A 23,272-nucleotide genomic window follows, 5' to 3' on the forward strand; every position below is an offset into this window, starting at 1 on the left:
AAGAAGCCTTTTGGGAAAGTTTTAGCCCGATAGCTTTAAAACTGAGAGACAAGTTTGCGTAGAAACAGACGCACAGACGGACGGACAGATGCTGATCAAGAATATATATACTTTATGGGGTCATTACCCTGACCCTCCGCACGGGGATAATGATAAAATATGATATGATAAATGTGACAAATATGATAAAATAAATGTGTCATTGAAACCTATAAAAACTGTGCAAATTAAGAGGTTAAATTGCAAAGGATAATTAATTTATTATTGATAAATAAGATAATTGATAAAATTATTGATGTTGGGCTTATTTTAACTCTGTTTAAATATTAAAAAAATACACTTTTTTAGCTAAGCTATATATGATTTCATTATAATGCTTTACCAACCGATCGTAAGTAGAATTCAATATTTTTTTCAGTGTTTTATCTCCAGCCGCAGTCTTTGCGACGGGCTGTCTGGCTCTCTGGGCCTCAGTCTCGGTCTCGGTCTGCATCTTCGTCTGCTGAGATCTGGATCTGGCTGGAAGGGGCTGGGCCCAAACAAAACACCAACAGAAGCCAAACGACGGCACGCGAAAGTCTTAAAAACCGAAAATGAAAATGAGCAAAAATTAATAACAATCAGGCCTGGAGGTAGCAACTCCGTAACGAATAGCAAACACCCTAATCCGATTTGTACAACGTTTCCTAGGGTATATTAATAGCAGCCGGCCTTGATTAAAAAAACGGATCTAGAATATGATTCATAAAAAACACTTTTTAGTTAATAGATGTGTCTTTACCTAAATGCATATGGACAAAGTATGTATTTCATGTAAATTTATAATCTTTATTGCCAATAAAAATATTAAATCTTCAACCTGAAGATTCAATGAATTAGGAAAGATCCACATCTACACATTTACATATATTTATATACGACAGATTAATGGACTTATGAGTAATACCCAAACTAAATAGTAGGGTACACGTACACCCGAAAGAGCAGCAAAAGAAGCTGCTGCAAATAAACGGTAGCACCGGCCTGGAGGGCTGGAAACAACACAATAACAAATTGGCTTCTGGTCTTTGCATTCCACATGCAATCTGAGACAACAATAACGACAACTGCATTCGGCGGTTGCACCGGCAACCCGGCCATCGGTACTTGGCACCAGTCGCCATCGCTGGTCATGGCTAAAAGCCGGTGGCCAAGATCCAGAGATGGCAACACCCAGCCGTTCCTGCTCTTCCTGCCACCGGCTAACAACTAACCAGCACCCATGCTGTATGCTTGTCTGGGCCTCAGACGGGGTCTGGTACACTTCTTGGCTCGGGATTGAGCCGGTGCTGACTTGACACGTCTGGTTCGCTGGCTGACGAACATCGTGTATTTTTAATAGACTTGCGCCAGTCCACCGGACCTTACCGCAGGCTGTCTCTGCCCCTGCCCCTTGGATATTTTTTCATTCGCTCCTTCTTAGACTGAGAAAAATTAATTAGATCACCAAATAAATTAGAAAAATATTGAAAGAAAAGAATTCCCACTTTAATTGTTGAAGCGGAATCAAAAATTATCACGAATAAGTCAGCTTGTAGGGCTTTAAATGACATAAAATAAAATAATTTCAAATTGTTCTTAGGAAAAATATTTTTATCATTGTGTATATAATCAAACCAAAACACCTCTTAACGAATTACAAATAGTGACGATCGCGCAAAAAATGTTGATATAATCTTTTGGGGCGAAATATGATTTTACGTTTGATTTAATAAACACTTTTACTTTAAAAATAGGATAAAATAATTGGTTTTTCTCGATTGAAACGATCATTTGCTCAGTGTTGTGTTGGGCTCTGCTGATTGTGTATGTTAGGTGACTTGGAATCCCAAGCCCTCTTGAGTCGCAAATGTTGGGAGTGAGGGATAATTATGTTAACTACGTGTTGATGGTTAAATAATTTCGCTTCGGTGCTTGCATATTAAATGTACCTGGAAATGCATTTGAGAGGCCTGACCATATACTGTATTATAATGCCAAAATTTTAGTTACCTAATTCCACGAAATCCCACACCCTTTGCCTCAAAAACTCTGAAGGTGAAATCACGCACCGCCTAGGAAGTATTTATAGTTTCTTTATGTGTGCTATGACTGCTCAATAAACTTTATATTATGCCTTACAACCTCCGAAACTAATGTAAGATAAGAAGTTCCCACTGCACACTATAAATCATAACAAACCGATAAGCCAAAAGTTGACATTGTAAAAAGTATTTAGTGGATGTATTTTAGTCTGTACAATTCCAAGTACTGCCTTATTCCAAAATTTAATCTTTGCCTATATATTTACTAAAACTGCTGAGTCAGCATTTGTACTACGACAGCGATAAAATCTGGCTAATCAAAAGTTAAATGCTTTTTATATCGTAGTACTGGAATTTAATACTTTTAAATACGACTTTTAGCAGATTAAGAGAGATTTTATATTTATTTGTATATAAATCGAAGTAAAATTATTTTTTAAAATTTATTGACAACCAAACAAAGAAATGAGCTACAAGGGTCTCTTATAGACACGAACCTATCTCTTCAATTTTACTATTAGCCTACACCCAGAAAACAAAATGGACTAAAAAGGGGCCTAATTACCTAAAATTTTAGGAAATATGGCCAGAAAAACGCGCCAAGGCCATGCATTACCTAAAATGTTGTCCATGTGGACTATATTTTGTACGCAGTCTTGAATTTATTTCTGGTAATGGTTACCTAAAAAAATGGCTAGTGGACTAGATTTTTAGGTCAGAATTACCTAAATATTAGGTATTTAAAAAAAAGCTAGGATTTTTACTATTGATAGTAACATATTTGATTATTTTAATTGCTTATATTGTATTATTCGGAAAAGCAAATATTTTATCTTTCTGAAAAAACAATCACTTTATTTTGTCCTCGGTGGGAATCGATCCCGGGTCTTCTGCGCGAGAGTCCAATAGGCTAGCCTCTGGTCTACGGAACTACTTAAAGGCCCTGCGGCAAAACCAAAGCCTGCTTCAAGGGGCTCAGGCGAATTCTATTTTTAGAATAGGGCACTATTACCTTAAAAGTAGGAAAATAGTCCACGTAGGTATTGATTTTATATATTGAAACTTTTCCATCACTAGCTTTAAGAAAAGTCTAAAAAATTTTTTAACATTAAACTTAAAAAACCGAATAATTTGTTTATTAATATTAGGGACCAATAGTTGTATTAAGTTGTGAGTGATAATCGACTTTAAATTATTCCTAAATTTTAGGTCTTATGGACCAATTTGAAGGTTACGATGGCCTATAAAAATCTCTTTAGCTTTACCTAAAAAGTAGGAACATAGTCCACATGCTAATATTTTTAGGTAACCCATTACCTAAATCTGAAATTTTAGTCTATTTAAATTTTTTAGGTCATACGTTACCTAAAAAATAGTCCCACATTTCTCTGGGTGTACCTTTAATCTTAGAATAAATACGCAGGGCGTTTGGTAGTCGAAGTATCTTCATTATAAACTATGGTATACATCACCAGATTGAAATCATCATAACCTGGCAGATGTGAGGCCCTAAAACGCGGCCATATCAATTTATTGTCCCCAATTATTTTGGACTTATGCGATAGATTAAATATAGAACTGGGTTTGGCACTTGTAACCATCGAGCAAATCACTTCAAATAGTCAACAACTTACTAGTAGCCAGATGTTTTCCAGCCAGGTGGTGCTGTGTTTGGCCACAGAGTGGTTTGGTGATAGTGGTGCCGGTGGTGCTACTGGTCTTTAGAGCCCTCACGTGCCTACACCCAGCTGGTTAGATTCGGAATTGTTGCTCATTGGCGGCAATTGCCGGATACCGTTTAAAATTAAGCCGCACAAATTGGCACGAGCGTGAGACATAGTACGGATTTGTCAGAAAATTGCTTTCAAAAATAACCGCGGAGAAATGCCGAACAACAAATAAATGTCTCACAAGATCAAAAGAAAACCAGAAGTATTTAACTTTTGTGTTTAGTTAGCCAATTATATGTCCACGCGATCGAGTAGCCTTGAAAAGTTAATGAAAAATCAAAAACTGAGACTTGACTCATGTGGCATTCCAATTGTCTAGATATATCTACATGTCTGGCTCTTTTTCTGTTGTTGTTGACATCCACATTGTCCACAAAGTGGGACAAATTCTATGCGAGTGCTCAAATAAACAAACATTATTATATAAACTTCGCGACAAGAGGCGCTGATTGCGTTCTACATATATCTTGTTTTCAGTTTTCCCCCCATCCAAGAGCGAGATTATGAATCTGAGCATTTGATGCGATTGCAATTTTACATAACACCCGACGTCTGGACAGCCCCTCCCTCCTATCCTCCACTCTATTCAGAACTTAAACGGTGTGTAGACACATCACATGAATGGACAGCGGGACGGAGCCGAATCCAGACTTTATAAAGTGCTGCGAATTATACAATCATTTTGAAATTCAATTCTTGGTCCAGACGAAATGCTGGGAAAGATGTTTAGATGCTGCACATAAATAAATAAATCAAGAACGTCCTTGAAGTCTGGCTGTTTGGATTTCCGTATGCGAATAGAATGAATAATACAGGCTAGCGCCAGAACTGTTTGGTATTCCTCGTTCGTAGAGCGTTGAGCCAGCAATATACCAAAGGATGGGCTTTCTGGGGTTAATGCCGTACCAGGCACCGCACGCACCTCTAATAGGATATATCCGCCCAATTCACCTTTCAATTGATGGACTACGCACTTTCTGGCCTATCTTGTTGTCAGTTGATTAATCCGCACGCACAAATCCCGGCGACAACTGAAAGTCAAGCGCAAAGGCATCTTGGATTTTGTGCCCCGAAAACACCAACCGATAACAGACATAACTGGCGTATCAAAACAATTTGATTAAATAACACTAATTGTGTGGTCGCCTGGAGAAAATCACTTCAAATTAATCTAATCGCCCACGCACATAATAATAGGAATTGCCAGTGCTAGTATTTACGGACATTTCTCCGGGTTCGATGGGTGCAAAGTCATTCAAGAGATTGACACAACGATTTCGTCTGTTTGTTGGTTTGCCAATTCGAGTATTTAGTTTGTTTGAAGTGCGTGAAGTACGGAGATAGGGCCACGTTTCTATCGGATAGTTGTATCTGATATTAGTTAGTTAAAGAAGTCGCCAAACAAACCTAGGTTAGGACCAGACCAGAAGTATCACTTTCAGGCCCAAAGATAAGCCCCATCTCGGGCGCGCAGGCACAGCCACAGATACAGATGCAGACCTCCACACACCATATGCCCATGTCGACGTCAGTTGCGCCGGCAGATCCTCAAGCGGCGTTGATTGGTCGGCGACGACATTTCCGAGCGCCAGCCGAGCCAGCAGCCGAAGTCTGCCAGCTCTACACTGCAAACGCAATTCGAGTGCGAAGCGATTTTAAATGAAATAAATGAAACGAAGTGGTTGCTTATTTTAGAAAATTAAACATGTATTAAAGGCTTAAAAAAACAAGGTCTTTGAAACTTTGTTTTCTTGGGTTAAGCCCAATAAATATTAGTAATGTAAACTGTAACAAATATATTGAAGGGAACTTAAACTTATTAAATATTACTTTATACCTGCTTACAAAGGTGCCAATTAATTTAAGAATAAATAAAATGTCTATCTCTTATAATCGCTCTGTTAGTAATTCATTTATTTAATTATTACTTACCATTTAAAACGCAATTCATATTTTTTACTCTCCGAATTCCAGATTTCTTTATAATTAAAGGAATGTTTATAATGAAAATATAATTTTTAAATGGTTAACAGAAATATAACTGAAGAAAATTTTTTAAATCCCGACTATCTAATACCTGTTAAGCGAGTGCGAGGAAGATGGAGACAGACAGACAGACGGACGGATAGACAGACATGGCTATATACTGTTACATACTTTTGAACGAATACAATATATCCTTTTACTCTACGAGTAACGGGTATAAAAATTTACAATAAAGCTAACACCAAAACATTTTCAATAAAGTTTTTCCGTTCGGATTTTCTTGCGGTGTCGGCAGCAACGCAGCGTTTACGACCATAACAAAGTAGATATGCCCCGGCACAACCAAATTTTTTCTTATTTAAGACTAAAAAACCGACTCGCGCAAATCACTTCATACTTGGTTCTTAGAGGGAACACATCGAGAAGCTGAACAACAGCCAGAGAGCCAGAAACAAAAATCAAATCAGCTATAAAAATACAAAAGTTCGCCAGCCGGTCTCCAGCTGAAGAGGAAAATATAACAATTAAGTTCGTGCAAAAAATACAGTGAACAATGTGCAAGCAATGAGTACATTTTAATTGCTACACCATCTAGTGATTACCGTTACGAAAAAGACAAATATTTTCCTGAGAATATTTAGTTTGGTAAAGCCAAAAAAAGAACGAAAAAATGGCAAGTGCTGTGCGTGGTGAGAAGTGCGGAAGGAGCCTCATTCGAGAGCTAATTGTTATCCTGGCGTTAGTCTCGATGGCAGGGGAGTCGAAGGCATCTCCTTTCGATCCAAACTTCATGATAGAGGGCGTGCAGTCGGAAGTTGTGAACCCATTTAACCGCACCATCTTTAACCGCTTCAACCTAACTGAGGAGCAAATCCTAGACATCCAGAACCGCAGTAATCCCAATTTGAGAGACAATACCGGTCCGTCCTCCAATCAGTATCTTCAGCAGGTCGCCACCCACCGGTAAGTGCCAAGCACCTCGAAATGGCCAAAGAACACGCTGTCAATCACTGTCACGCTTCTGCCCAGAATAGAAACCTCTTTGCCCAGAAATAGAAATCTAAATAAAAAACCGCTCTACTCAAGCAAATGACCGCATGAAAAAATGCTTAACAAAAAATTATAAAAAGTTGCTATTTTGTATACAACAATTTTAAGCAGTGCACTTTGCAATAAAACGCTCCATCAGTTTCGCCCATACATTGTATATAAACACAATTGGCTGCTGCCAAATTTCAAAAATATTTGTTAAGTGAGAGATTTGTCCAAACTCAGGCCAATTTCATTCAAGGCTAAAAACATTTGTGCATCTCGCTATTGCGGCCAAACACCCAAAGAAATCTATAGCGCCGTACTTTTTCAAGTATATTTTAAAAAGTACATTGTACATGCTTTGCTTCATTTGGTTTATCTTCGACACGATTTCCACCCCTGCAAACCGATTCGCTGAATTAATAAGAATAAGTTTTGAAAATTAATATTTTCCCATGGGATTTTCCACATGTGCTCGCGATTATTATTTATTTATTGATTGAATGCATCGCTTAATGCGTGATGTTCTTACGAAAAGTCATAAATGTTATGGCCTCGCTTAGCAGACCGAAACTTATGATCAATAAATAATATTAGCTATATACGAAAAGCGTGCCAACAAATTGCGTCTTTTGTTTGTGATTATCGGAAATTAGAGTGATTAGAATTTAAAATTATAAATCGTTCGATAAATCTAGCCTTTAATGATAAAACATATCTAACATAAAATCAAATTCAAAGAAGAAATACAAATAATGAATAATAAAATGGTTTATTTTATTAAAATCCTGTTTAGCTTTCTCGACAAAGTCATTCTAAGTATTTATCAAACAATATCAAACAACCCACATTAAACATTGAGCCTTTTAAAGCCTTATTTTGACCCCACAATATTGATAATAAATTTCTATTAAAAATAATCTGGCTGAACCAGATCCGTTATTGGTATCTGTTGCATCCATCACATACTGTAGGGAGATTATACATTATTAAAAATTACCGTGCACCAGATTAAGTCTTCAAAGGCCTTTTAACCAACTTTCTGACCCCACCAATTCAAATAGATCAAAGTGACGAGGGCCTGGCAGCCCAGATCCATCAATGGTATCTGTTGTATCCATCAGATACTGTAGTGCAACTGTCGCGACGCCGCTGCACAATGCGGACACACTGAAAGGCTGCATCGAAATCCGTCGGCGGCGACCTCTGTGTCTTTGTGTGTCCGTCGGTGTGCCCGCGGATGTCTGGCACATGTCTGGAAGCAGTCTGGGAGCAGTCTGGGCCATGTCTAGCTATCCGGCTCCGACTCCGTCTCTCCGGTAATGAACTTTTTGTAGGTCGTTGCTATGCAGGTCGGGCATTCGTGGGGGCCAACAGCTGATATCTAAATTGTTTCATCTTATTTGATTGCTTTGGCAGAGTTCCGCTCCGCACAGACGGCAAAAAAAAATGCAAAAAAAGGCTAAAGGCAAAACTTATGACGTATAAGTAATATCGGGATAGCAGACATGTCTGCCCCCAGCAACTGGCGCAATGGTGCAATGCAAACAGTTGTAGGCGTGTGCACTTCGACTGACTGCAGTTCGCTGTTGGTTGCATGATAATGAAGTGCAGCCGGCGAGACACTGTCTAGCCGTTGTTGCTACTGTTGCTGTTGCTACTGGTGTTGCTGTTGCTGTTGCTGTCGCTGCTGCTGCTGCTGCTGTGGCCAAAGGCAACAAACTGCAAAACCGCAGACGCAGACACTGAGGCGATGCATTCGAGATGTCTGCCCCCAGCAAATGGAGGCCAATGCAAATTTCCTCCACAGCCCCCAAATCACCTGTCCCCCAAATGCGCCTCTGCGCATGCGTGACTCACGCATGAACAGAAATAGTATACTACAGCAGTCAGAGTATCTCGGTAGCATCTACCAAGCACCGGAAGAAAAGAATAATCTCAAACGGTTAGACTGTTACCATTAACAATTCTTGTTGTATACCAATACAACTTAAAAACCTTTGGCCCATTTTTTTTATTTTTAATGTCAGAATTTTGGGTAAAACTAATTTTTTAATGCTATTTTAAAGTAGTTGTTTTTTTTGTATTTGTTGTTTATTAATTAGTTCCTTAAAATTAACAGAACTAAACCTTAATTGCCATTAATTAAGAGCAATAAGATAGTTTAATCGGAAAAAGGTGATTTTTTAAAGATAAATGTACAGAGGCTGGAAGAATTCATTATCTTTACCGCTACAAATTTTAATAAACTGAAATATTTATTTAATCAGGAAAAAACGATTCCTATCATATCAATGACCCCTTAATATCGCCCATTTTTGACATGAATCCGATCAGATTGACCTCGATCTCGTGTGATTTTTTTCGGTGCAGCATCTAGGCCGGCAGACAGGCAGCGAGCAAACAACAAGCGGACGGAAAGACCGTCCGTCTGACAGACTGACAATCTGTCTAGACGGTGGCCAGACAAACGGCACGACTCAACGAGTTTTCAAGTTCATGCCACACAGCCAACTCCAGACGACTCCGCATTCTGGCATTCCTTGGCCAGCCCAGCTAGCCAGTTAGACAGACAGATTCAATTCGGTTCGATGCGATCGATGCGATCACAACGTAAACATAAACAAGAATCGATAATCAGCCATGGGCTTGGTTCAGTTTCGGTGCTGACTGAATACTGAAGCCTGAATGAGCAAGACCGAAAAACTGGAAGTCAGCAGGCGACCGACCGACCGACCGACCGTGTTTCATAATTATTTTTTGGCTAGACAAACTGCGCCGCGGGCCACACCAAAATCCAAGACAATTAATCAGTTATTTTGTTGATCTTTTTGTGCACTTCGTGTGGGGAAAATAAAAGCGAAACGTCAAGCATTTCTCAATTACCGATCCAGACGCATACAATTGTCCAATTTTCTGGCGAGAGAGTGAGTGTCCAGATTAGATCATAGCTAACTAACTATTGTTGTCTCCCCGGCCCCCTATGATATGATGATAGTACACTTACAGAAATGTCCCAAAAAGGTATTAATTTGTATAAATAGATGTTGCTTTGTACTTTCTTAAACTGCCATTTAAGCATTTTCCATTTCAGTTTACAAATCCACAGCCGTAAAGTTATATATCAGTCAGTGCTATACACATTATATCGATAAAAAAAAAAATAGTTAGACCTTTTTTTCCGTGTACTGGCAGAATCACAGACAGATTTCTGTCTCGATCTCAATGGGTTTTTAAGTGGCACGGGTCTGTCACTCGCTTCACTATGCGCACTTAGCTCATAATCAAGTTTAGGAAATATCCCGAACGAGCGAATAATGTGAAGGCATTTAATCAGCGCAGATTTCTCGGGCCAGTCTTGTTTAGTTGAACCTACTTTAAGAAAGAAAAATAGTTAAGTTTTCGCCAAGTCGGATGATTGCTCTCGGGATAAGCAGCTATCACCAGCGTTATTTAACGGGCTACTAATCTTGGTGACAAACTTATTGTTTAAGTGTCCAAAACAAAAAACACCATCACGCGTAGTTTATTTTTAACAACAATTATATGGCCTCGAAATCGAAGAACATTCGGAATTGGAATTACGAATTTCAATAACTCCTGCAATCTGAGATTTCGAGGGCGAGCAGTCCAAAGTAGGCGGATTATCTTGGAACGTAAACTGCTGACTATAGTCAATTGATAAAAGCTCACAATAATTCTTAATCGGTATCGGGAATTAGTTTTATGGCCCAAAACAGTGCACTGAACTCTGGCTATCACGCGATAGAGTTCTATGGAAAATAGTTTACTCATTATGGGTGGTTCCCAGATATTTTGGCCTCCGTTCGGCGGCAGTTTAACCAGTCCGTCGATAGGAACTAGTTTGCTTGCTGCGAGTGTTGTCCGGCTAAATTGAATCAAAGTTATACATTCTCGCCAAATGGAATAGAGCACGTTTTCCTCGCGGCTCATCTCTTGGCTTTTCTATTGTGAATGTCTGTAACAAGACGACCGCGCTCTGATGTCAATTAAGTGGGCCTTACATAAACACTTGAACTAAATTTTCTGGGCTGGACAATTTGAGTATACAAATAGCTTTAAGATGAGCCATGAATGGATGTTATTTATTTGGAACTCAGCACCCATTAGCTACAAGGGTGTATTGGAATTCGGTGTTAAAACAACATTCATGCTAGGAGGAATAGTGTTTAGTTGCCCAACAGCGCCCTTTATCACCAAATATTTCAGTAACAATATGTAAAATATGTATTAAAGTCTTAATAGTCTTATTTACACTCTATCTTATAACCCCAGACTCAACGACATCGCCAAGCGTGTTCAAAAAGCTATCTCAAACGATCCCAGCGTCAGCGTGTCCAAGGAAAAGGCCGGCTTTCCCATCTGCGAGGGGGAGACTACCAGACCGGAGGAGTGGCAGTTGGGCAACAACGTGACGCTCCAATTCGCCAGCAGCGTTTTCATTTCCAACAATGACGACCGTTTGAGCAGCGCTCTGCTCCGCCTCTATAAGACCAACCCCGGGCAGGCTCGCGATCAAAATCCAGGCCAGGTTCCAGCTCAGCCGGTCAGCACAGAGACCCCGGGCAGCACGTCACCAAATTGTGCGGAGCAGCCTCCTGTGGGTCCCCAGATTCGAGTCACGGTCTCCATTGTCCTCCAGCAGAGGAAGAAACGTAAGTTAGGTAGGATGACTCCGAACATATTTCCTAACAACAGAATAACTAAAAAGAAAGGAATTACCATTTTTAAGAATATTACTGGATGTTAGTAACAAAATTGAAGAATATATTTGTGTTCATTGTTCAAGTAAATAAATTAAATTAATTTGATACTGAAAAGGGGAATTGGCTTAATGGAAGCTTGGCTTAATCAGCAAAACATTTGTGTTAATTATTAATTAATATTTATAAATTTTATAAATATTATTATAAACACTATTATTACATTGATAAAGTAATCTGAATTCGTAGGGAAGGTATTCTAAAAATATTTTAGAATAATTTGTCAAGTAACCCAATCCCCTTTTCCATTCGCAGAGCGCAAGAAGCGCACCTGCAACACCGCCATGCTGAGCAGCTCCGCCACTGGTTGGGTGGAGATCGACGTGAAGTGTGCCCTCGCCTACTGGGAGCAGCAGCACCGCCAGAATCCACGCCAGCAGCAGCCCCACTTGACCTCCAGCGTGGTGGGAATTCTGATGATCGAGGTGCACGACGACGAGGAGAATCCGCTCAAGCCGGGGCTCTACTTTGAGCCACCCACTTGCGAACAGGCAGGTAAGCGTGTTGTTAGCCATGTCCAACTAACTGCTCCGGGAACGGATTGGAGGCGCCTCATCATCAGCGCCTCCCCATCAGTCACTTTCTATCTCTCACTCTCCACATCTATCCACATCCATCACGGTAGCGACAGGCCCCTTTCCCACCCAAAGCGGCGATTTGAATTTATTTACATTCCCGAAAAGGTCATTACTCAGGCAATTTCGGGGGCCGGACAGCAGGCAGACGTAAATTGAGCTTACCGAAAAAAAAGACAAAAAAAAAACAAGAAAATGTAATTCCAATGTAATTCCAGACCGAAATCGAAAATCGGTAGACGTAATACAAAAAATACCTAGTCGTCTGATTGTGCTGCCAAGTCAGCAGAATCTAAGTTTCAATTTACAATTTGTAGCCAGCACGTTTTTCTTACGAAATGCTTCCGTCCGTTGATTTGAAATTCATGGGGTTAGGTTGGTTGCCCAAAGTGGAGCGGAAGTAACGAAAGCCCTGAGATCTGTTTAGGATTGACTCATGTCATGTTATCGCCCTGGATCGGTAAGATACACAGTCGCAGACGGAGATTCAGCTCAAGGTGCTACTAATCGAAATAGCTCATACGCACCGTTGTGCGCAATGCTCGGCTTTCTTTGTTGTTTAGCTTATGCGCATTTTGCTGCGCGAAATCTTTGATGTTGTTGTTCTTGCTGTTTTTGCATGCCCTTCATTTGCGCGATTTCCAATTTGCATTGCATGACCTACAAAATATTTTTGACAGATTTTAATGGTTTCTTGGACTCGACGTCTATTGCAGAGATTGCAGTCCCATGGAGCGTTTACCGAACAGAACCGTTTAAGTCTCATCTGGCGAGTTGGACATTGCCAAGGTAAGTGTGGCATAGTAACTCTCGATTTCGATTTGAATTTTCTTATTTTAAATAAAATGGAAATGGCGGGAACTAAAATAATGAAATTAAAACTTTATGATTAAAAAAAATGGTCGTTTTACATACTAAAATTTTTGATTAAAAAAATTAAAGAAAACGATGACAAAATAACAATATTTATACTTCTTTACCAAATAACGGTTTTAAAGCAGTGGATCTTTTTAAAGCAGTGCATATAGAAGTAAAGTAGACGTAAAGTAAAAAAAAAATTAAATTGCGTATACTCTACTATTTATTTATAATACTAAATACTATATTTATTTACAAATCAATACAATAAAAAAAAATTTCAAAAAGTAATGTAATTGTTTGCATTTTTTTTTTTTTTTAATTTCTGTTATGTTTCTGTATGTAAGAAAAATATAAAGTGTAAAGTGTATTTTTGGAAATTTTTAAAAGGATAAGCTCAATCAAAACGGTATAAATTTTTAAATTATATTTATATGAAAGCTTAAGGGGTTATATACCTTTTTTGAGCGAAAAAATTGAGGGAACTTTGGATTTTTTTTTGGTGTGTAGCAATTATTTTATGACAGTGAAGTTATTATTTATTGATAGTACATGTTTTTATCGAAACAACAAACCTTTGTACTTGAAAAAATATGAATAATTTACGAAGTTATGGCAATTCTTTCGGAACCCTTTTTTTTTATAGCGGCTTGCGGTGACCACGATGGAAGTCCAGCAGGTCAACTTATATCAAAAAACCAAAAATTTTTAGTTAGTATAGTATTATATACAGTTCGTGAACGATTATTTTTAAGAATATTTGCTTTTTTCTGCATACAGTAACAATTTTTCCAAAAAGTTGATTTTTCGAGTTCTAAAAATTTTATTAAAAAATTCTGATCTGCGAAATTAAAATTGGCGCATAAAAACTGAATCGTTCACGAACTCGGCACAATCATTACGAATAATTTAAAAAAAAAATTGAAGAAGATCGATCGAATAGTTCTTGCGCAATCGTGGTCACAGCGAAAGCACTTTTGGAAAAACACGACTTTGAGATAATCGCATTCAAAGTTTTACGTTGACGTTGCAACTATTGAAGTCGAGCGCGTCAAAACGCTGTTTTCCTATCGAACGATTATTCGGATCTGTATGAAAATTTGGGAAGATGTTCTCTAGGGGATATACTTTAGGATTCATAAAAAAAAAAATTTCGTTTTTTAGAAAAAAAAAAAAAGGTATATAACCCCTTAATCGTGTAAGCTCAATGTACCTATATTTGGCGTGTTTCGAACATATCTCTACAGAATTCCAATTATGCTTTTAATTACTGGCTTAAAAACAACGTTTAATCGGGCTAACAGTTAAAACTAGTCGCTTAAAAAACAAAATTAAAGGCAGTTCATTTTAAAATTTGAAATAAGAAAATTCAATCAGAATATAAAATTCAATCCAATCCAATCCAACTTAATAAAATGACTTTTTTACAGAAAACCAAGGTTAGACATTCTCTTCAACGGCAGCAACTCCATAAAGAGCATCTACAACACACCCAAGAGCAAAACGTACATCGAATCCACCACATCCAACTCACCAACGATCGACAACCAGCTAGACGAGAGCGGCGAATACGAAAGCCAGCAGCGTGGTCGCACTCACCTGCACCACCGGCGCCACCACCACAGCCACCAGCAGCCGGAATCGGACTCCGAATCCGCCCAATTGGAAGCCGAGATCGAGGCGGAGGAGCTGATGTCCTCGGCGAGCAACAGCGAACAGCAGATGGAGCCGATCTCGAACCACCACCGACATCGGACTGGCCATCATCATCCACACCAGCTGCATCAACACCATCAGCACCACCATCGCCACCCCAAGCACCATAAGATCCCGACCCACAAGCAGGAATAGATGTCACAATCGCCCACCCGAATCCTCATTCTCTCCCATCCACACTCATGCTGGTCTTATGATAATTTCTTGTTTTATATTTGTTACTTTAGGGCCAGTTGACTTAATTAGTTTTTAGTTGATCGGTTTCCCCAACCGCGTAACCTTATTTAAATTTAATATTTTAAATTTCTTTGTAAGCTAAGCCAGTTTTCGATCGAAATTCGATTTTAATTTTAAAATCTCTCTTATATTAGAAGCCTGTGATTTAGATGGGGTTGAATTCGCACATGTTTTGCAACAAAAATTGTTAGAAGCTCAAGAAGAAAAGCAAACCCGAAAAACAATTAATACGAATTTAAGTATTATATTTAGATGGTAAAACAAAATTTATTAATGCCTAATCGAAGCATTACAATCCCAGACTTCTGCACAATCCACTCGAAACCCCGAAAGTCAAGGACGAACCAAATCAAGCATTTTCGATTCCATTGATAAGCGTTTACAGTCCCGGAATACAGTTTTGTTACATAAATAAGTCACTAGGTTAAAAATGCCTTCCTGCTAGCAACAAGGCACCAAGAGCAGCCGTAAATCTCAAAATTCCCCTTCGGAACCCATTGTTCTGTTTTCTTTTTAAGATTTTATAAGAACCACATTTTCATTAGGTCAAATATCTATCGATGTATAACCCTTCACCTCCATCGTAACTAAGTCGATTGCAAGTATGAATAAAATATGAAATACAAATATATTAATAAATATAAGTCGCAAGCGTGTAAAGTTGCGAATCAAATAAAAATCCAGTTGACAACCGATTTTCCTCTGTTATCCCCCACTGGATCGGATTGTCACACGAGGGGCTTTACGATAAGATATGTTTCTTATTCTTATAAAATCCCAAAGAATTGTGATTAGAAATATTATTTAACTTTGCACTTGGCTACTTATTACACCAGCGATTGGCCAATCAGTTGTGAAATTTTTGCTATCGCCACTGCCTCTTCGACCACCAGTAAAGTTACCCAGACCCAGACCTTAATCAATGGGCGGAAATAGGACTTCATATCGCCGTGGCCAGCACACTTACCTCCTCACTATCGCAATCAGATTCCTCAAACGTCATCGCTATCGCCTGCAATCTGCGGAGAGGTATATGGCCCTCTGGAAATTATCTCGCAGTAATATCGGTATGGAACGCATGCCGAGAACGTCTCATTTTTAACAACCAGCTGATAAAACAGTATACATGTCATCCAGGTAATTGGGATGACATGTATTCAGCTATTCAGCTCTACACTGCCATCGCAGGTGTATTCCACTTAATTGGCAAGATACACAGAGAGAAATAAGAAAATATTTTTTTCTGCATGGAGGAAAAATATGGTAATCAGATGCTTTATTAATTCGAAATCAGTTCACATCCCTCTATATAAGTTCAGTAAAAAATTATACCTACTTTTCAAAATGCACCCAAAATACAATTACATTTTTGTAAATTGCTCTTCAGTTTATACCTCAATTTATAAGAAATGAGTTATCAAACCTATATTTATTTAAAAATTATTTCTTCGTGTTGGTAAATCAAATTAGCGCCTTCAAAAATATATCAATTCTTACCAAATTTAGTTGGGGCTGTCAAGTACCTATTGTTGAGAACAATACAAAAACAAATATTCAAATTTTATTAAAGGTTAAATATAGAAAAGCAGCTAAATCACAAAGTGGAAATAAACGTTATTTTATTAAATCACGGGATTATCATTGCCTCTAACTTATATTATCTCTTCTAATCGGCAAGGCCAACTGTATCAACATATTATAAATCATTAGATACAAATGTAAGAAAAAACGAACTGTGCCGATCCAAACCTGAAACTTCCTTATCAAATACCGTGTACTTGCGATCGTATTAAAAAGGCCCGGAGGGAATTAAACGAATTTAGTCTTGCCGCGAGTTTCAACGAGCTATGATGGCAGTTAGCCACAGTTTTTAGTCAGGCTAAGCAGATGCATTAATCAGTCATTAGTATTCGGCCAGTACGCACAGAGAGTAACGACTTTGAAAACCCGTTTCGGCTATAAAAAAAACGATAGTACTCATTAAATACAAAGCGAAAACAAATAATACAATAAGGTGAATTAACTGGCGTCGCACGAAATCAAGGCGCTATAATTATGTAGATTTAAAAAATAAAGTGATTTATGGTGTTTGCGGTTATATTTAAATGTAAAATATGCAAATTTGGCTACAGACTGCAGTTGAATGAAAATATTATTTAAGGCAAACATGTGTGCTTTGGTGACATGTTTTTTAGGAGCGTAAATAAGCGTGTTCTCAGAACTAGGCTATTATATACGAATGCTTTATTAACTTTCACGAGTTTGGCTAAATGCCACTTAGATAGTGCTATCAACACGAGTTTCGATTACCCTGAATGGAAAATCCTAACCGAAAGACCACCAAACGAGGATACATACTATATTGAATGGGATTTACAACCAGCATTATATCAGTATCAATAAAAGTTGAAGTGGCTTATTTACAATCAATGCCGTAGTTTACCCGCCCTTAACCTTTTGAATTAATCACCGGATATTATTGGAGGATCTATCCACGTGCCGCAGTAAAGCCATTGAATCTAAAAAACCAAGTGCCAAGTGCATTAAACGAGCTCTGGCCCACGTGCAGTATTAGAAAACTACTTTTCGGTTCCCATCGCTTTCTTTTGAGTGGGCACGAGTCGTCCAACTTGTCGAACTTTGATTTAGCTGGCCAAAAGAAACCTATCTTGTGGCGTTGGACACTTGACATATCTGCCCACTCGATGGCTGAAATAATTTGTTACAGATTATACCAGATTACGATTTCGGCCAATGACCAATAAATAACTTGTCACGGGTACTTTTTCGTTGTAGATGTCGGCCGAGTCTTCGAAGGGAGCTGTTAACAATGGATATGAAATGGATCATGTAAGTTAGCCCTAAATCACAATAAAATTTGGTTAAAGATCGAAAAATTTTTTATAGAAAGAATTGGACATACATGACTCTGAAGAATTTAAGGAACTGCCTCTGGAAAATATAAGCGAGGTCTCTAATCAAAAGGGATACTTTGATAACAATCCCAAAGTGGCGCGTATGGTAAAGATCTCAATTTATATACTCCTGCACCTCGTTGTTGTAGGTTACTTCTCGTATGCCACCTATCACTATCACGACATATGTGAGTATGCTCCAAAGTTATCACCAATCCAAAAGATAATTTGTTTCACCTTACAGCCAATTATGAGTGCTACTGGAAAGATAATCCATTGTGTGGTATCAACTTCTGCAGCGGTTATGGAATGCTATTGCTTCTCTTGGGATTCGTCTACTTGGGTCTGTTCTACTACTACGTCTTTAAGCCAACGGTGGGCCATAAACTGCATAGGAACTTTCTGAAGCCCTGGTCCAAAAAATGGCACAATTTCAGTAGAACCAGGTAGGTCAATCATTAACTTATTATTTTATGTGTGTGAAAAAACTTAAAGCCAGGAAATAGTTGTTTTTGTTGTAATTAAAAAATATATGTTTCTGTATTGTTTCTTTATAGAATTATTAGAAGCCTTTTTATTTTTCGAAGGCAATAATTTAAGTCAGATGTACCGTGGCTCGCAGAGACATATTTTAATTTAAAAGTTATCTAGCCGATAAACTTTTAAAGATATCAACAAAATTTAAACGCTGTCTAAATTCAGTAGTATTCTAAGAGAATATATCGCAATATACGCTTAATAATTTTTTAAAAGAACATTTAAAATTAAACATAAACTTAACATACCGACTTTTTTGATGTCACAGCTTATTTTGTGCAACCATTTTATGTTCGTTTTATTCGTAAGTTGGTCATTTTTAGAAGGTTTTCCTACTTCTACATTGTTTTGTGTATTATTAATAAAGTATTTAAAACTTTCATCAGATTTAAATACAGTTAAAAAAAAGAGTTATAAAGAAATTCAAAAAATGACTTAACTTTTTCAAACATAACAAAAGACCCACAAAATTGTTCATTTAAGTTTTAACAGAAATGTTAAGGACTTTGTTGCTTGCACGAAATAAGCTGCGACATGTAAAAAGCTACTTTTATTGAAATTTGTTCGATTTAAATTTTACCTAACAGAATAAAAACAAGAGAGAACGCTATATTCGGGTTGGTGTCCTAACTACCTAATACCCGTCACTCAGCTAAAGGGAAATCGAGGGAGATGGATAAATAACTTTTTTTTGATTGCGCATAATGAATGGTCCGATTTAAAAAATGTCTTCTACATTTCGATAGGTATAAATATCAGGGCTGTGAACCCATATTATTTTTGCATGGGTTCGGTTCGGTGTTTAAACCTAATCGACAGATAATGTTCCGGTTTGCGAACCGGTTCAATGATGAGCCGGAGCAGGGTTCAGGTTCGAACCAGGGTTCAAAAAAATAAATTTTTTTTTAAGGAAATAATAAAGGCAACATTTATTTCCATGTATTTTCATTTAAATATGTACCATAACATTAAGACTTATAGGTAAAGTTATAAGATTTATGATTTATAAAGTGTTTACCACTTAAGGCAAAGAGTATACTCTTTGATTTAGGGCCGGTTTCTCGAGTGCCGGCTAACATTTCTGGAACAGATAAAGTCCCTGCTAAGGCATTTTGGCTTTCTCGAGCATCAATGTGAGAGCTAACTTTGACAGGGACTCGGAGTCCCTGTTAAGCATTTTCGACTTGATAGAATGACAGCTGATTTCCCATAGCCAACTAAGAAGATGAAACGAAATCACAGCTGACTTTCCTTTGAATTATACCCAAATAGCTGATGAAATAATCGAAGCACGCTATTTTTGCGCTCTACAGCACAATTCTGTGCGTTAACAGCACTCTGTAATTGTTTCTCGTTTATATAAATTAAAGCAGTCGAGAAAGCAGATTTTCTTTTACGAACAGTTTTTCTGGTCTTTAAGTTTTTCGAACAAATAGCTATCAGGGACTTTGACAGGGACTCGAGAAACCGGCCCTTAATCGTGTAATTTTAATGTGGGCATACTGCGAAAAGTTTTGGAAGATGATAGCACTAGTTTACAGCCAAACTGCTCCAAGGCAATTGATGGCAAATTCTGTTAGTGCTCGACCCCCGAATCACGAAAATACCACTAATTTTTTTTCGATGGCACAGTTTTTTTTTAAAGATTTTTAAAAGTTCAAAATGTTAAATATCGGACTTTTTCGAATTTCTTCCTATATCTCGGGAAATATCCACCCAATTGGGCGAGTTTTTGTTTCATTATAAAGTCAATAGATCAGAGCTTAACTTTGCCATACAGATCAATATGATTGGATAAGTAATGGCAGCGCAGCAGCTCGACAAAGATGAAAAATGTGTTTTTGGTCCTCTGTAGGTCGGCTGTATGTATCGTAAAAACTCGAAATAAATCCGTTGAAAAATTATAATGGGTACAAACTTAAAGTTTACATCCCACTGGACAAAACAAGCCGAGTATGGCCCAAATTCATAAAAAATTGGATTTATGGTGGATTTTTAAAGTTCGGATTTTTCAACCTTTTTCGGTTGACAAAGTTCAAATTTTAGTTTTATCCTAGGCGGCGACATGTAAACAAATATGAGTGTTGATGGCAGCCGGGTCAAAAAATAGATAAATCAGATATTTAAAAGCTAGAAAATTATAAAAATGAATTTTTTTTTTTTTTTTGTCCGGTGGGATGTAAACCTTAAGTTTATACACATTATAATTTTTCAACGGATTTATTTCGAGTTTTTACGATACATACAGCCGACCTACAGAGGACCAAAAAATACATTTTTTATCTTTGTCGAGCTGCTGCGCTGCCATTACTTATCCAATCATATTGATCTGTATGGCAAAGTTAAGCTCTGATCTATTGACTTTATAATGAAACAAAAACTGGCCCAATTGGGTGGATATTTCCCGAGATATAGGAAGAAATTCGAAAAAGTCCGATATTTAACATTTTGAATTTTAAAAAATCTTTAAAAAAAAACTGTGCCATCGAAAAAAAAATTAGTGGTATTTCCGGTTCGGTTCCGGTTTAATTATAAAAAAATTCTGCGCTCCGGTTTACGGTTTTCTACAAAAAGTGAACCAATCCGGTTCGGAGTGGTTCAGCTCCGGAGTGGTTCACAGCCCTGATAAATATACACAACAAAATTGCATTTATACTTCTCGGAAATTTTTAAGGTTGTGGGCGCCTGACACATTTTAAAATCGTTAGTAGGCGATTATGGGCGCTGCGGTGAAATATCAACCTTCTAGCTTTTGTAGTTTCCGAGATCTCAGCGTTCATACGGACGGACAGACAGACGGACAGACAGACATGGCTAGATCGACTCGGCCAGTGACCCTGATCAAGAATTTATATACTTTATAGGGTCGGAATACAATATACCTTTTACTCTACGAGTAACGGGTATAAAAATAATAAAATGGTTTAATGTAAATTAATATAACACTGAATAAAGCTGCCAAGAAATTTTGTTGATATCTACGTTACTTTATGAGTAATACGAGTTTAAAGGTTTATTTTAGCTCTGCACGAAAGAAGCTGCGAGCCACTTTAACTAATTAATCATCATTCTTAAGTTTAGATTTTTTAGGTAATAACGAAAAGTTTAAAAAGGTACATTTTATTAACTACTCTCTTCTTAATCTTCTCCAGGATTGTGTCCCTGGCCAGCATCGCCTTGCTCCTCGCCCTTTTGGCCATATTCGTGTACTTCGAGACCCGCAATGAGCCACAGAAGCTGGTGTCCCTGGTAGGTCCCTGTTTTTTCATCCTGTGCGGCTACGTCTTCTCCACAAAGCGAAGTGCCATTAAGTGGCGTATCGTGATCACGGGAATCACGTGCCAGTTCCTGCTCGGTATCTTCTGCATCCGCTGGGAGGTAGGCCGCAAGATTTTCGAATGTTTGGGCAACAAAGTGGCCACTTTCCTGGGATACGCAACCGACGGAGCCGAATTCGTGTTCGGCGACTTCCTGGTGACAAACAACGTGTTTGCCTTCGCCATCCTGCCGGTGATCTTCTTCTTCAGCTTCTTTATCTCTATCCTATACTACATGGGTACGATGCAATGGGTGGTTGTCAAGCTTGGATGGATACTGCAGCAAATCCTGGGCACCACCGTCTGCGAGAGTGTGACGGCGGCGGCCAATATCTTCCTGGGGATGTCCGAGAGTCCGCTGCTCATACGGCCGTACATCAACAAGCTGACCAAGAGCGAGATTCACAGCATAATGGTGTCTGGCTTTGCGACGGTGTCTGGGACCGTGCTGGCTGCCTACTTGTCCTTCGGCGCATCCGCTGCCCACTTAATCACCTCCTCGGTGATGGCAGCTCCCGCCACGCTGGCCATCTCCAAGCTCTACATGCCGGAGACCGAGGAGAGCCAGACCTCGTCGGATTCAATTGAGTTGGAAAAATCGTAAGTCCTCCAGAACAACCCAGTTTGGTTGCAAATATTAAGAAGAGTAGTTACTAGTTACCATAATTCATTGTGTTTTATCCTTGTAGGCAGGACTCCTCACTGTTAGATGCAGCGTCCAGCGGAGCCAGCAACGCAGTACCCATTGTTCTTGGCATCATAGCCAATATTGTGGCCTTCGTGGCCTTCATCGCCTTCCTCAATGGCCTGGTCAGTTGGTTCGGGTATTTGGTAGGTCTGGAGCACGTTGACTTCGAGTGGATATTTTCAAAGTTGTTCATTCCGCTCGTCTGGGCAATGGGGGTGCCGAATGAGGACTGCGATATCATCGCTAAAGTGGTTGCCACCAAGACCATAATCAATGAGTTTGTGGCCTATGAGCGCCTGGGTCAATATATCGAAAGTGGCCAAATCACCGTAAGTGCACGATGATCTAGATTATGTAATCATGTAAAATTTAACCCCCTTTGAATTACCGTAGGCCCGCAGCGCTGGAATCGCCACTTTCGCCATCTGCGGCTTCGCCAATCCCAGTTCCTTGGGTATCCTCATCGGATCCCTCAGTGCCATGGCGCCCCATCGTCGCTCCACCATCACATCGGTGGCTTTCCGAGCCTTTGTGGTGGGCAGCATAGTCTGCTTTGTATCCGCCAGTTTTGCAGGTCAGTAGTTTACTAATTTAAATGTCTCGAGCAGTAATTGCATTAAATCCTTTTCTTTTGTGTTCCTGCAGGCATCCTAATACAAGAAGACGACGAAAAGGCGAACTACAACAGGATATTCGAAAAATTGGGTCGGAAAAACGCAACTCATTTTTAGTTCCTTGCACTGATAATTAGCAGATGAAATTAAACTAAAATAATTATTTATTAAATAAACTTGTTGCTATAATTATTACTACTTATAAGAGGGCCTTGGGATG

General features: G+C 38.7%; 2 protein-coding genes across 6 annotated transcripts; both read left to right on the top strand.

Annotated features, from left to right (window-relative positions):
• The first annotated feature begins 6,181 nt into the window (after nucleotides 1-6,181).
• ana (anachronism) lies at nucleotides 6,182-15,676 on the top strand. 5 transcript variants are annotated; one of them, XM_070213473.1, is made up of 5 exons: nucleotides 6,182-6,742; nucleotides 11,078-11,496; nucleotides 11,851-12,090; nucleotides 12,887-12,959; nucleotides 14,459-15,676. In XM_070213473.1, the coding sequence occupies exons 1-5, from the start codon at nucleotides 6,450-6,452 to the stop codon at nucleotides 14,877-14,879; spliced, it is 1,446 nt and encodes a 481-aa protein (XP_070069574.1). In that variant the 5' UTR covers nucleotides 6,182-6,449; the 3' UTR covers nucleotides 14,880-15,676. The 5 variants fall into 5 exon arrangements, with proteins under 5 accessions (XP_070069574.1, XP_070069575.1, XP_017003957.1 ...); XM_070213474.1 differs by having other exon boundaries at nucleotides 11,078-11,487; XM_017148468.3 differs by having other exon boundaries at nucleotides 11,108-11,496.
• Nucleotides 15,677-16,817: 1,141 nt separating this feature from the next.
• CNT2 (Concentrative nucleoside transporter 2) lies at nucleotides 16,818-23,247 on the top strand. The gene is made up of 8 exons (XM_017148466.2): nucleotides 16,818-16,995; nucleotides 17,778-17,831; nucleotides 17,889-18,084; nucleotides 18,141-18,342; nucleotides 21,586-22,350; nucleotides 22,440-22,767; nucleotides 22,832-23,012; nucleotides 23,084-23,247. The coding sequence occupies exons 2-8, from the start codon at nucleotides 17,778-17,780 to the stop codon at nucleotides 23,167-23,169; spliced, it is 1,812 nt and encodes a 603-aa protein (XP_017003955.1). The 5' UTR covers nucleotides 16,818-16,995; the 3' UTR covers nucleotides 23,170-23,247.
• Nucleotides 23,248-23,272: the final 25 nt, after the last annotated feature.

Source organism: Drosophila takahashii, chromosome 2R (genome assembly GCF_030179915.1).
Source record: "Drosophila takahashii strain IR98-3 E-12201 chromosome 2R, DtakHiC1v2, whole genome shotgun sequence".
Classification (NCBI taxonomy): domain Eukaryota; kingdom Metazoa; phylum Arthropoda; class Insecta; order Diptera; family Drosophilidae; genus Drosophila; species Drosophila takahashii.

Excerpts from the sequence above, each read along its gene's own strand:
- CNT2 (XM_017148466.2), top strand. The coding sequence starts at position 17,778 with ATGTCGGCCGAGTCTTCGAAGGGAGCTGTTAACAATGGATATGAAATG. Across the intron at positions 18,085-18,140 it reads CTATCACTATCACGACATAT|CCAATTATGAGTGCTACTGG; the intron begins GTGAGTATGCTC and ends TTCACCTTACAG. Across the intron at positions 18,343-21,585 it reads CACAATTTCAGTAGAACCAG|GATTGTGTCCCTGGCCAGCA; the intron begins GTAGGTCAATCA and ends AATCTTCTCCAG.
- ana (XM_070213473.1), top strand. The coding sequence starts at position 6,450 with ATGGCAAGTGCTGTGCGTGGTGAGAAGTGCGGAAGGAGCCTCATTCGA. Across the intron at positions 11,497-11,850 it reads GAGGAAGAAACGTAAGTTAG|AGCGCAAGAAGCGCACCTGC; the intron begins GTAGGATGACTC and ends TTCCATTCGCAG. Across the intron at positions 12,091-12,886 it reads ACCCACTTGCGAACAGGCAG|AGATTGCAGTCCCATGGAGC; the intron begins GTAAGCGTGTTG and ends CGTCTATTGCAG.